The sequence below is a fragment of the Aethalodelphis obliquidens genome, unplaced genomic scaffold, assembly GCF_003676395.1.
Source record: "Aethalodelphis obliquidens isolate GAN/ISIS:26980383/991018 unplaced genomic scaffold, ASM367639v1 scaffold23, whole genome shotgun sequence".
Taxonomy (NCBI): Eukaryota; Metazoa; Chordata; class Mammalia; order Artiodactyla; family Delphinidae; genus Aethalodelphis; species Aethalodelphis obliquidens.
Window position 1 is genome coordinate 3,337,075 of NW_020837967.1, and position 14,688 is coordinate 3,351,762.

The following is a 14,688-nucleotide window of genomic DNA, read 5'->3' on the forward strand; positions in this document are numbered from 1 at the left end:
GTAGTTGGTTGGGTATATACATAGGTAAAAATTCATTGAATTGCACACATAGGATTTATACACTTTATTCTGGGCATAGCCCAATTTTTTAAAAAAATTAAACTCATTGAAAGCTGTATAGTCCAATAGATTGAACAAACAATCCCTGGGATGGAACACAGTATTATTTGCAAATGAACCTCTATCTTAGGGTAAGTCTGTTTGTGTGGGCATTTATATGGGGATTAGGTGTATTCATTGTAGTTCCAGCTGGCAGAATGAGGACCAGGGACAGAGTTACGAGGAAGCACTTTCGTGCAGCATCTCTAAGCTCTAAGAAAGATGTCCTGTTGGCAGAAGCAGCTTTCACAACTCATCTCACTAGAAGTGTTCCAGCAAACGCTGGATGGGTTCATCACCTGCAGGGGTGATGCAGACCAGCTCTACCACATAGTTTTGGACCAGCAGCAGCAGTATCACCTGGGAACTTGCTAGAAACACAAATTCTTGGGTTCATCCCAGAAATTCTGAGTCAGAAACCCTGGAGGTGGGACCCAGGAATCTGTATTTTCACAATCCTTCCAGGTGATTCTGCTTCCTGCACAAAGACAGTGGTCATGTGCCTTTGATATACGTAATTGGGCGCCACTAGATTCTCTCTAACCTTAAAATTCTACATGAATGAGATTTGACTCTCTTTACACTGTCAGGACATACCTACTATTTCATGTTTCAAGTCTCTCTCATTGAAATGGTCTTTACAATTACCCTGAATTAATACCATTCATGGTTGAATGAAAGTACTGAGGATTAAAAAGTATAATTTCTCTATTCATAATTAATTGACTAGGCTCTTTGATATAAGCCATGAGAAAGGATAGTGTATTATTATTTTTGTTTCCTACTGACCTCTGATGTTTGCTAGTGCATGATGAAAATTCATGAGATTCCTCTAAATAGGCTTATTTTATGTGCCCAAAGAGTGGGTTGATTCCCAGCTGGGTTATTCACCAAGAAGCCCGGTTCCTGAGATTGACCTCCACCCACTAAGTACCAGACAGTCAATGTGACCCAAGGAATTTTCCACTACCTATCAAAAAAAAAAAAAGGTCTGCTGGGAAAAATTCCAGAGTAGTATCTCTAGAAAATAAAATCCTCTTTTTATTAGAGAAGGAAAAAATGTTAATAAAAAATTTATTAGAGAATGAAAAAAATCAATGAGATTAGTATAGGCTGCCCACAGTTACTGACCAAAATCTCAAAGCAGAATAGTACTATTTAGCTTTTCCTGACTGTGAATTGGGGCTCATCCTGGTGACCGCCACAAAATCGTAAGTACAATGAGCTAATTTATTAGCAGGGCCCTCAGCGATCACGGGATGTGTCCTAAACATAATGAAGAGTGCAAGGCAACAGGTTGGGAGCAGACCAAGAGTGAGAATCTGACCTACTTTTCTAATGAGAAAGCACATATTTTTTCCTCCTATTGGTTTGCCCTCCTTCGTGCCCACTTGGTCAGGGATAGCAGTGAACTTCGGTGATTGCTCTGAATTGAAGGAAACTGTGTCTTCTCGTGTCATCCCCCTGTTTTAATCCAAGCATCAGTGGTCTTGTGTAAGATGACCTTCGGGGGCACAAGACTGCCTCTAGAGGATCCTTGAGAAGATTCACCGACTGCTCTTTTCCCACCCACCGTTCCCTGCTTCTCAGGTCATTAGCATCCCCACGATGCCCTCTTCCTGTCTAAAGCCCCATGTTTTCGAACAAGAAGATACGTGTTATTTTAGAACCCACATAATACCGAAGGAAGTGGGCTCTAGAGTTTGGGAGACTCAAAACGACAGACTTAATATCTCTGAGCCTCAGTTCCATATCTTTTAAATCCACATCATAGAATCACAGTCAGAATTAAGTGACATCATATATAAAAGCAAGTGAGGATGGTGCCTGGCACATGGTAGATGCTCAATACATAATAGCCCCAGCCTCTCCCCCTTCAGAAGTACCTTCTTATTCTTTTTGTCTAGGATGAAAGGCAACTCATGAGGGAAAAAAAACTCTTTGGTAACACAGTTTACATTTTCCCATAACAGGTTTCTCTACACCACTAAGAGCTTAGTAAAAACAAATAATCATTATTTAGAGGAAAAAACGCACATCATAATGAACATTCTTAACAGGGAATTCAAGAATGTTGATACAGAGAATGCTCTTTATAAAGTATAATGGAATTAGTAGCTTCCCAAGAGCTCCCTGAAATTATATACAGAATTTGGCATGAAAGTGTACATGTAGGGACTTCCCTGGTGGCGCAGCGGTTAAGACTCCATGCTCCCAATGCAGGGGGCCCAGGTTCGATCCCTAGTCAGGGAACTACATCTCACATGCATGCCACAACTAAGAGTTCGCATGCCACAACTAAGGAGCCCACCTGTCGCAACTAAGACCCAGCACAACCAAATAAATAAATAAAATAAATATTTTTTTCAAAAAAGAAAGTGTACATGTGTATTTTTTTCTGGAGAGATGCCCGTAGCTTTCACCAGATTCTCCAAGGAACCCCCATAAAGTTAAGAGCCATGCATACAAGTGCCATTAAATATTCCTATTTTTCCCATTGATTCTATCTTGTAATGACAAGGCACGTCATCTATTTTGCATAAAGCATGAAGAGAACAGGGATGTTATTCACAAATAAACACTCCCCTCCTAGACAACCACCTGGGGGAAAAGGGAAGCTGACTGCTATGTACAGTGTCTAAAGGTGAAAAGATTTAGGAGCAAAGAACCACAGTCAAAGTCATCAGCTGAAAGCCACACCTCTTTGGGTCAACTGATGGGGGATTTCCTGGCCTCTGTTTCCTGTGGGCCTTGGGTTTGCCAACTGTCGGAGAAAAACAGCCAACACCTGGTGATTTATAAAAGGATTTCCAAACAAACACTGTCTACTCATTTCCCCTTGGAAAAGAGGCTAAACTGTCTATACTTGCTTATGTAATTTTCTCACCTGGGCTCCAGTGGGGAGATTTCTTCAATAAAGGGCAAGTCAAAAACATGTGAATAATTGGCCAACTACCCTTCAATGGTCACGATAAAGACAACATTCAAGCAAACTGGCAGAGTATTAAAAGAAAAAGTGATGGGGATGTAATTATGGCATGGCGACTATGGTTAATAATACTGTGTTGCATATTTAAGAGGTGCTAAGGGAGTTGATCTTAAAAGTTCTCATCATAAGGAAAACAATTCTGTAACCACGTATGGTGAGGAATGTCGCTAGGTTTACTGTGGTCATCATTTTGCATTAGATACAAATAAATCATTTTGTTGTACACCTGAAACTAACATAATGTATGTCAACAGTACCTATATTGGATAGGTCTCGGGGAAAAACAAAGTGGTAAAGTTGAGGCAATGAAGACGGAAAAGAATTTAAATACCATTGTAAGTCCCCTATTACATGCAGTTTTCTTATTGGAACGGGGCTTTCTCCTCTATATTGATAGTTGGTATTTTAAATCCTTTTGAAAATAGCATCATATAGATATGACAACATACAGCATAGAATGATAATGCAAATTTACAGCTGAAGGCGTTCAAATTCAACTCCATCACTGTATAGGTAAGTGGTGTTTGCCCAGATTTCTTAGCCAATTAGCTTACTACTTCACTCCTTACTCAAAGCTCTTTCTTTCCCCAAAACGATACATTACTGAGTCTCAGGTTTCCCTGTTTGAATGACTTGCCCAGAGAAACTATGCATGAAAACAAGTAGAGCTACCTCATACATTCTAAATGCAGATAACCCCTAAAAACATGAATCACCCCTTCCTGATACCATTTTGTGTCCATTGATGACCTCCAACATTAGCTGCTCTAAGTGCCTGAAACTGGACCAAATGAAGGCCCAGCAAAAGCAGTGCTAGGACAGCAAAGGAATATAAGACTAAGAGGTTTCTGGTAAATTCTTGTCGTTGTCCTCTGGCACTCAGGCAGAACACAGCCCAATCACTGAGAAAACCTGGGTGGCATTTTATAGATGCAACCTTACAGAGGGTGTCCTTATACTAGTATTCAAAACTGCCAATTCTTCTTACCCATTAGAATGGCTACTACCAAATAAAACACACACACACACACACACACAAAAGAAACAAAAAAAAACCACCAGAAAATAGCAAATGTTGTCAAGGGTGTGGAAAAACTGGAACCCCTGTGCACTGTTGGCGGGAATATAAAATGGTATAACGCTGTGGAAAACGGTATGGTGGTTCCTCAAAAACTTAGAAGTAGAACCGCCACACGATCCAGCAATTCCACTCTGGGGCATATACCCAATAGAAGTGAAAGCAGGATCTCAAAGACCCTACACGCCATGTTCATAGCAATGTTATTCACAATAGCCAAGAAGGGGAAGCAACCCAAGTGTCCTTCTACAGATAAATGGATGAACAAGATGTGGTCTATATGCACAATGGAATACCAGTCAGCCATAAAAAGGAAGGAAACCCTGTTGTGTGCCACAGTATGGAGGAACCCTGAAAACATGATGCTAAGTAAAATAAATCAGTCACGAAAAGACAAGTACTGTATGATTCTACTTATACGAGGTCCCTAGAGTTGTTAAACTCATAGAGACAGAAAGTAGAATGGTGGTTGCCAAGGTCTGGGGCAGTGGGAGAAGGGAGAGTTGTTAAATGGATATAGAGGTGCAGTTTGGGAAGATGAAGACATTCTGGAAATTTTGAATAAACTCAACACTACTGAACTGTACACTTCAGAACAACTAGGATGGTCAATTTAATGTTATATGCTTTTTACCACAATTTAAAACTTTTGTTAATTTTTAAATGAACTTATTTACAAAACAGAAATAGACTCACAGACATAGAAAACAAACTTATGGTTACCAAAGGGGAAAGGCGGGGAGGGATAAATTAGGAGTTTGGGGTTAATATACACACACTACTATATATAAAATAGATAAACAACAAGGACCTACTGTACAGCACAGGGAACTATACTCAATATTTTGCAATAACCTATAAGGGAAAAGAATCTGATAAAGAAAAAAATATATATATATTTATGTATAACAATCACTGTGCTGTACACCTGAAACTAACACGACACTGTAAATCAACGACACTTCAATTACAAAAAAACTTGTATTGATTTTTCAAAACTGCCCACTCTAAGCTCTTCAAGGGCAGTGACAATGCCTTGGACATCTGCAGGTGCCAGGCGTTCAGCACAGGACGTGGTGAGGACTCAAGGTACGCTTGCGGAACATTTAACCTGGACACGACTCAGCACATTGGCACATACTTGGGCAGATGAATGGAAGGGCCCTTCAAGAGGGTCATCTTGAACGTGTGCTGGTGGGCGTGGCAGATGCTCTAGTTGATACAGGTCACCTGCATCCACCTCTGGTTGCAGCCACACTTGTGGTGGACAGTGCCATTCACCCGGACAACACCCCACCTCGCACAGCAAACTAAGACAGCAGGAGAAAGGAAGAAACAGAGTGAGGCCTCCCAGAGAAGGGCAGGAGGGTCACCAGTACCAAGTGAAAGAGAGAAGGCTACCCTCCCCGGTGTCTCGGAGCCACGCTGCTCAGAGCCAGCGCCGACCCAACTAGAGCCAACGTCCAAACAGACAAGTAACATGGGTCCTCCTATCAGCATTAAAAACAGAACAAAAAAAAACCACATCCAACTATGGAGCCAAATGATTCATACCTCAATAATTTCTGCACTGAACAATGCTGGAAACCCTCACATAACAACCAGATTGCTTCCTGGAAAATGTACAGAGGCCAAGAGGGGCCATGCCCTTCCAGCTGCAGACTGGAGACTGGATCCAGGGGAAAGACACACAGCAGTGGGGAACCGGAGCCGGGAGTGAACCATTAGTCACAATGCAGCCTTTAATAGGGCAGAGCACCAGATTTAGCAAATAAAAAGACAGGATGTCCGGTTACATCTGAATTTCAGATAAACCACGAATGATTTTTTTAGGATAAGTATGTCTCAGATACTGCACAGGATATACTGTTTATCTGAAATTCAACTGTAACGGAGCATCCTGTCTTTTATCTGGCAATTCTGGAAAAGGGAGGGATCTAGATACTTGTAACCAGTCTTCTGGAACCAAATTCTGTCTCCTAATCCCTCCTTCACAACAGAATAAGAGCTACACCCAAGAGCTGACAAAATTGACCAACTTAAGCCAGGAATGTATTAAAAATCCAATAGCATCTTCACTGCCGACAGTTATTTATTCCTAAATTCTTTTAACAAATATTCACTGAGCACCCATTCTATGCCAGGCACCACACTAGGTGCCTTGATTACAATCCTCAGAGCCTTCACAGCAAAAGGCAGAGTCATGAGGTTACCAGACCAAGCAAAGAAAAAGAGAAATAAGATTTTTAAACAGATTCAACCAACCCCTCATTGTGCATCTACGGATATGCAGAACACAGGCTAGTCTGCAGTCAAAAGTGACTTGAGGGCTTCCCTGGTGGCGCAGTGGTTGAGAGTCCGCCTGCCGATGCAGGGGACACGGGTTCGTGCCCCGGTCCGGGAGGATCCCACATGCCAGCGGAGCGGCTGGGCCCGTGAGCCACGGCCGCTGAGCCTGCGCTCCGCAACGGGAGAGGCCACAGCAGTGAGAGGCCTGCGTACCGCAAAAAAAAAAAAAAAAAAAATGCAGCTGTCTGAAAATAGAGACAGAGGTAGATTGGTGGTTGCCTGGGGCTGAGGTGGGAACAGGGAGTGACTGCAAGTAGGCACAAATATCTTTTCGGGGTGATAGGAATGTTCTAAAGTTGGGTTGTGCTGATGTTGCGTAACTCTGCAAATGTACTAAAAATCACTGAATTATAGACTTAAAATGAGAACATTTTATGCTATGCAAACTAAGCTTCAATAAAAACTGCTTTTTCAAAAAGCAAAGAATATAAGCGATAAACAATGAAAGTCACAGAACCGTATCTGTTTAGTGGTAGAAAAACTTTTCAACATTGTTCTTTAGCTTTACAAATAAATAAGCATGTTAAAAAGCGCTCATAAAAAATCTGTTTCTCATAGAAATTCAAATAATATCAAACCCCAAAAATACAGCTACCCAGGCCTCACCCAGATAAATTCTAATTCACGTGTTTCAGGTAGGACTCAGTCATCTGTTTTTTTTTTTTTTTTTTAACCTCTCCTGTGCCTGTAGGGTATAGCCAGGTTTGAGCATCACTGATGTAAAGCAAAAGGGGATAAAACAGGCAAGGTACCTTATTTCTTATTTTGTTTATCTCATTTTATTTTACTCCTAGCCATCAGGGATCTGATCATAAATGAAAGTTTTATGCCCCCCTCCAGTTTTTTTTTTTTTTAAGCATGGAAAGGGCAGTAATTTTGGTGCCATAGGGCCATAAGAAGTTTGAGATTTTAACCTAGAGAGTGAAATAACCAGCTTTAAACATAGATGGAATATCTATCCTGGTGTATGACTTGAGAAGATCACACATCCAGGGATGTTCCAGGAAAGTCTTAATTTCAAATACTCTGTTCCACTGAGCTCACAAATCATAAAAATATTTTAGAGGAGTTACTGGAGGAGAAGGGAGGGTGACAGATGAGAGAGGGAGTCTGGTCTTATACCGAATACCAATTTGTATCCTTTTAGAGTTTGAACCATGCACGTGAGTTAACTATTTTAATAATCCAGAAAGTATAATGCTTTGGCTTCCAAAGTACATCTCACCGAATTGGCTTTCACATTGAGAAAAAGCCCATTCATTTACGATTCAGTAGCCGTGGGTCCAATCCCCATACATCGGACAAGTAAACTGAGGCAAAGGTAGGTTCCACTGCTTTTAGCCCTTCTCTTCCTTTTTTCGTAACTAGGGAGAGACTCGGAATTTGAACTCACACCCTCAGTATTTTACAAAAGCTCCCAGAGAGGGCTGTTCTAGAGGCTGAAGGAGATAATCTTGTGTGCAAGGGCCGAGACTAGTAGCTAGCACGTAGCCATCTTTATCTAGAATTGCTTCCGTAAAGATGTCAATGGGTCCAGCGGTCAGAGAAGTCCAGAAATCTGACCTCTTAAGGACAGCCAGATCTATCAGAGGCATGTGCTGGCTCTGGTCCACATTCACACGATCACAGCCAACATCCTGGTCTAAGTGCTATTCTAGCTGCACCTCTATCCTGGATGCTTTCTGGAAACACGCAATAGCGTCCAGACAAAATCACAACATCCTATGCCTCTGGCTCCTGGGGCTGCCGTTTTGCAGGAAGAGGAACAGCTGAGCTCTGGATGGGAATGAGGGGTAAAAGGGCCCCGGTCCACTGCACCTGGCCTGGGTAATGGCCTGTGAGACCTCTCACTCTGGAAGGCAAAATATCTACTCTGGTGCAAAGAGCCAGGAAAACAATTTTCTTAAAAATAAACAGATTCCCAAGAGGTCAATGGTCTGGAAAAATTCCTCTGAGATTCCCACAGGCCCTGCAGATAAGCAGTAGCAGGATTAACAACGGGATTCAGACCTGTCCCCTCCAAGCATAACCCACACACCACAACGTGGACACCTCTGAAGAGTCACAGTGGTTCTGAACCTGGCAAGACACACATCCATTTCATTCCTACAGCAGGACGACCATACTTCCCACGTGGGAAAATTTCCCACTAAATTGTGAATAGGGAGAAATGAAATTTTAAAATGTTCTTTCTTATTAGATTAGGTGTGTATTTTTCTTTTTTCTTTCTTTTCCTTTTTTTTCTTCCTTTTCTTCTCTACTTTGCAGACACCTCATTAGCTATCTACTCTTCAAAACGCATCCTGTTTAATACTGTAAGGAGACAAAGGTTAATCAGACAAAGACCTGCTTCACAATCACTTATGATCTAATAGGGGAGATAAGATTTGCAGAGAAAAAAAGTAAATGGAAGGGGATAATAATTATGATGATTAAGCTCTTACTCGGCACCACATGTACACAAAAGCTTCCCAATGACCCTAAGAGACAGTTACTATCCCTGTTTACAGATGCGTAAGCTGAGTCTCACACGGCCCAGGTCAGCTTTTTTCAAGGACATAGTTCATAACTGATTGAAAATCCATTAACCATACACACAGTGACCTAGATGACCTAAGAATGGTGTCATGTATCTCATGCCATTTCTGAATGTCAGGTCCCTTGATGATATCTGTAACTTTCTGACGAGATCTGGATGGACTGCCAGCCCACTGTCTGGAGTCAACTTATAATAGACCTGAATCCACACTCCAGTCTTTGAGGGTGAACGACTTCTCACGTCCAGAGTCACTCACTGAACTGCGTGCTGGGGGCAGAACGCGTATGTTCCATACTGTCATGTCCAGAGTCACTCACTGAACTGCGTGCTGGGGGCAGAACGCGTATGTTCCATACTGTCACGTCCAGAGTCACTCACTGAACTGCGTGCTGGGGGCAGAACGCGTATGTTCCGTACTGTTCACTCTCCCACGTACCAGCTCCGGCTCTTGACTGTTTTTGCATCATGTAAGATAACGACATTCTGTTATTCCTCCTGTCAAGTTATTTCTCTCCTCTCCTTCGAACCTCATCCCTAAATATTCTTGTACGAGAAGCCTTCTTGGGAGACTCTGGACCCTCCTTGCAGTCACAGGGGTTGAATTCAGATTCTGCACACTCCATGATCACTCAGCACTCAGCACTTCCCTGATCTCAGCGTCACAGATGTCCGAAATCTTGTCATTCTAACCCCAGTGAATTTGGGGGCACATCTATGCTGTCACCAATTTGACATAAAGCCTTACTGATATACTTAGGATAAGGCACAATGCAAGTGAATATTTAATATAAACTATTAGTGGAAATTAATATAGTGGTTAAAATTAGATTAGATTGAATTTTTCATTATCATTTCAACAGAGTGCTATTTAAAAAATTAAAATTTGAGAAAAAAGCGAATTGAGCAATCTTACTAATGAAGAAAAAATGTCTGTGTCTTAAGTCAAACTGGCAGTACATATTTTTCATTATTTAAATTTAGAAAGATATAGCACATTATTTAGATGTTTACGTTAATGTCAAAAGTTTGCTTTAAAAACAGAGTATTGAAAAATAATAAAAAAAGAGTATTAGAAAATGACCACATACTCCCTTACCCCTAGTATAAAATGATTATTTTATATAACTTCCTGGTCTTTTGTCAGCTTCACAGTTAACATATTTAACATTAAAGTGTATGTACAACTGTGTCTCTTTTTTCTCTATCACGTGCTGAATTGTTTTTGTAACCCTATTTTACTAATCACGTCTGTGTGGTTGAATACTTAGGATGAAGGAATGTTTTTGCTACTACAAATATTATCAAACGGGTTTGTACATGTAACAGTACCAATATTTTAGATGTCTCACCGAGGTTAGATTCCCAGGAGTGATACGACAGTGTCAAATGATTTGAACATTTAAATCTCCTGATAGAGCCTGGCTTAAAAAAAAAAAGGTACAGGGCACTGTCTTTGTTTTGCTGCTGTCCTTCAGATTCCCCCTCCCCTTGGGGCCCGTGCTGCAGGGGTGCCATCTGGCTTAATGCCAGCGCCCAGCTTGGAGTCACCACACGACACCTGAGTGCATCCGGCCAGCACTGCTCACCTTGCCCCCGCCCGCTGCCCTGGCGACGGCTGTTCTGGAGCCCCAGCACCTCCAGCGCCGCGATGCCCGACCTCTCCAGAATGGTCACCTCCACCGTCAGCCGCCCCACCAGCTGCTGGGGCCGTACGCTGACCACGTGCTCGTACTTCCCCAGCCGCCGCTGCAGGAGCTCCTCGTAACTCAGGAGGAAGGCAGCCTTGTCCTTGCTGGGAAGCACCACAGAGGCTCTGAAGGTCTCCGTCCCCTTCTCCCTGGAAGAAAGAGAAAAGGGAACAGGGGATCGGAGAAAGCCACGTTCCCTCGAGTCCCCCAGGGCCCCGGCCAAACTCAGCGAGAGGCCTTAGCGTGGACCACAACGTTTCCCCATCATCAAGCCACCAGCCACTGCAGCTGCCCCCATGATGCATCCTGAGGGGATTCAGGAAGGAGAAAACCAGGAGACTGGCCCTAGATAGTTAAGATGCATATCTAAGGAATACTTTCAATGAGCCCAGACTCTTGCATCTTCCTATACACAGAAGCACTGAATTCATCAACTCGAGATGTCTGTTGTTTTTCAGTGTGTGTGATTAGCAGTAATCTTTTGATGTGTGACTACCTCTTTTTTTTTCAGCAAAAACTCCTCTATATCCTGGCTCCTGTTTGGAACAGTCCCTCAGAGCTGAGAAGCTGTCTCCCAGGCTATAGTCTTCAGTAATGCCTCCAATAAAACATAATTCTTGATTTTTAGGTTGTGCATATTTTTTTCAGTTGACATTAGAAAGAAAAACTAGAATTTAGTTTTGGGAGGAGTAGCAAAGGCCTGCACTAGAGGAAGGTCAGACAGGTTCAAGGAATTCTGAAGAGCAGAGAATTCAAAGACTACTGAACTCTCCGACCTCTCCTTGTGTCAGACCCGAGGGAGCAAAGGGGAGGGGGACTGACACAGCTGACCTCCAGGAAAAACAGATTCCTGCTGTGATCCGACTAAACGGAACCGTGGCTTGCCTGATTCTGCACAATTTATGAAGTGTAAGAAAAGATAATCCTCAAAAAGCCCACACCTTTTCCTCTAGATACTAAGGTCATTTTTCTTCAAAGGGAACAGATGACTTTTTTTTCAAATGGGCTGGTAGAGAGGGAAATTGATTATTCTCGGTATACTAGGTGGATCTCTAGTTAATGTTATCTACGGAGTCATTAAAAGTGAATTGATTTATTGGTTTTCAGTGTTTAGATTCAGTTCATAGACAAAGAATACAAATACCAGGACAGATCGGAATTTTAATGGTGATAACTGATGATGCAAAAATAAATGATTAAGTAGGAAGAGATGAGTGCTGGAGATGGAAATGAAAAGGTAGGATGACATGAAGGAGAGAGAATATTATCACTGAAGATAACAGGGCTCGTCTAAGATGGTATAACTGCTTAAATTAACTGAAGAAGAAAAAGATAATAATACAAAAAACTGGAATGCAGAGAGAAAGTGGGAGTATTGTAAACATGCTAAATCCTCTTTCTTCACAGCACAGAATCGACAGATAATATCTGATTTTTATCACGAAACTTTTAAAAAGCAAACTATCGTAATATTTAGAGTGAGGGAGGTAACTACCAGAAATCTACAGAAATATCAGAAGTGGATGTTTCTAGAAAGTGAGAACTGGGGAATGGGAGCAATAAAATATTCCTTTTCATCATAAACCCTTAGCTACTATATTGTTAACCAGGTAAATATCTGTATTTTTTTTAAGATTTTTTTTTTGATGTGGACCATTTTCAAAGTCTTTATTGAATTTGTTACAGTATTGTTTCTGGTTTATGCTTTGATGTTTTGGCCCTGAGGCATGTGGGATCTTAGCTCCCTGACCAGGGATCGAACCCACATCCCCTGCACTGGAAGGTGAAGTCTTAACAGCTGGACGGGCAGGGGAGTCCCTAACCAGGTATATTTAATTATTTATTATGATGATAAAAAATAAAAAGATAAACCTTTGAAGAAAAGGGTGAGAACAAGATAGGTAGGCAGGGTAGAAAGTTTGACACTTGGCTAAAGTGGACTTTTAATTCCTTAATTCAATGGTACTTACCCACTGTCTTCTGTGGTTTTATTCCTTTTCTCTTTTACCTTATCACCATTTTTCTTTTCTTTCTCTGTAATTTCTCCCTGATACACCTTGTCTCCAATAAGCCTGAAACACAAGACAGCCGCGTTGCCAGCTTGCCGTCCAAGACAAACTCCAACATGGATCTCATAACCATGACAACCCTAGAAAATATTTTTATTTGCCTCTTGGATGTGCAGAAAGAATGCATTCCAGGCCAGGGCACTCCCCTTGTATCACTCATCTCATTCTAGGGCGATTTTCAACAGGTCCAAATGGGAAGATCCAAGCCAGGGGGCCTCTGATTCTCCAGGAGGAAATCAGAAGACCTGCTCAAACTTCCAAGAAGATTCCCCAACTTGAACCTTGCCCAGACCTAAAATTAAACCCACACACCTCATTTGCATCTCTTTACCTCTTAGTTCAGGAGAAAAGAAGAAAGATATTCTATCTGGTACATCAAAGGTTTCACGGTGTCTCGTCCTTCAGATCTCAACTTCAACACTGACTCCTCTGATCCACCTCCCCAACTAAACAAGCCGCCTCAATCCTACTTGCCATCTCCACAGCATTTGCTACTGTCTGAAGTTATCTCATTTATTCATCTGTTTGCTTATTTACTGTTTCTCCCCAGTGGAATTTCTGGCTCAGAGCAACATTGTCTTTTTTCATAGAAGTAGACCAATCACCTTGAAGTGCACCTGGCCCAGGGTGGGTACCCGTTTGTTGGAGGGAAAGAAAGAGGAAATGAAGGTGGGGGGAGGAAAGGAGGGAGGAAAGAAGAGAGTAATGGGATAAAAGAAGAGGTAGTAAAAAGGAGAAAGGGGGAGAGGGAGAGATAGAAGGAAGAAGGGAGAGGAAGTGGGGGAGGGAATCAACCTTCTTTCCCACAAACTGTCCACTGGACTGAGAATTTATAAATTCTCACGGCCAAAGACTGTGGTCCTCACAGCATCTCAGGCTCCCCTTGACCCTCCTGCCTAGAAACCTTCTCTGACCAGGGTGTCACCTACATAGTGAAGTTAGTGATGAAAGCTGAGGCTGGAATCTGCATCTGAAACGTGATTTCCTGGTCCTCAGATGCTCTGTTCAGCAACCTGCAGGCAACCGTAGTGAAGGCGTAACGGGAAATGATGGTGGACTTCACTGAGAATTCTGTCATCAAGGGTTTGGTTTTCTGTTGGAATCAAAACACACGGTATGCTGTGCACCTGGAACTCTCACAACGTTGTAAATCGACCATACTTCAATAAAAATTTAAAAAAAAAACAGTATTTTCAATGGTACATGAAAGCATGATTCAACCATTTGGGGGTAGGTTTTTTTTTTTTTTTTTCCCGTAAGAGAAATCATCTTCAGTTTGGGAGCCCTTGACTTGTGATTGTTTTCTTCTTTCTTTGTCTTGTCCTGATTTTCCGGATTTTCCCCTCAGTTGTAAAAGTCATGGTTGAACAACCAGTACATGACAGAGAAACAAATTATTTAGCCCAGCTTTAAGAAATGAGCACAGTAGGGAGATATAAATTAGGAGGTTGGGATTAACATATACACACTACTATATATAAAATAGATAATCAACAAGAACCTGCTGTATATATAGCACAGGGAACTCTACTCAATACTCTGTTATAATCTATATGGGAAAAGAATCTGAAAGAGAATAGACATAGTATATGTATAACTGAACCACTTTGCTGTACACCTGAAACTAACACAACATTGTAAATCAACTACACTCCAATATAAAATTTTTTTAAAAACTGTAAAAAAAAAACCAAAAAGAAATGGACACAGTTAAGATTTCCAATTTAACAGAGAATATACTCTACTTAAAGAATTTAATAAAATATTGGAATTTTAGAAGTATGTGAAGTATATAACACTTTTTTGTTATAAATGTTTAGATCACATTTCTAGACTCACTGAATTGACCACAACATCAGATTACACCTAAAGAAATT

The 14,688-nt window shown here is 41.5% G+C and overlaps 1 protein-coding gene across 2 annotated transcripts in view; it reads right to left on the bottom strand.

Annotated features, from left to right (window-relative positions):
- ITIH5 (inter-alpha-trypsin inhibitor heavy chain 5) overlaps nucleotides 1-14,688 on the bottom strand; it is a 73,504-nt gene that overhangs the window by 40,620 nt on the left and 18,196 nt on the right. The window contains exons 3-5 of one of the 2 annotated variants that reach the window (XM_027121578.1): nucleotides 13,741-13,904; nucleotides 12,713-12,814; nucleotides 10,641-10,891 (exon numbers count right to left, since the gene is read on the bottom strand). In XM_027121578.1, the coding sequence (XP_026977379.1) occupies nucleotides 10,641-10,891; nucleotides 12,713-12,814; nucleotides 13,741-13,904 (517 nt within the window). Of the gene's footprint in view, nucleotides 1-6,431; nucleotides 6,564-10,640; nucleotides 10,892-12,712; nucleotides 12,815-13,740; nucleotides 13,905-14,688 lie in introns of those variants that run through there. The other variant, XM_027121579.1, reaches the window with a different exon arrangement.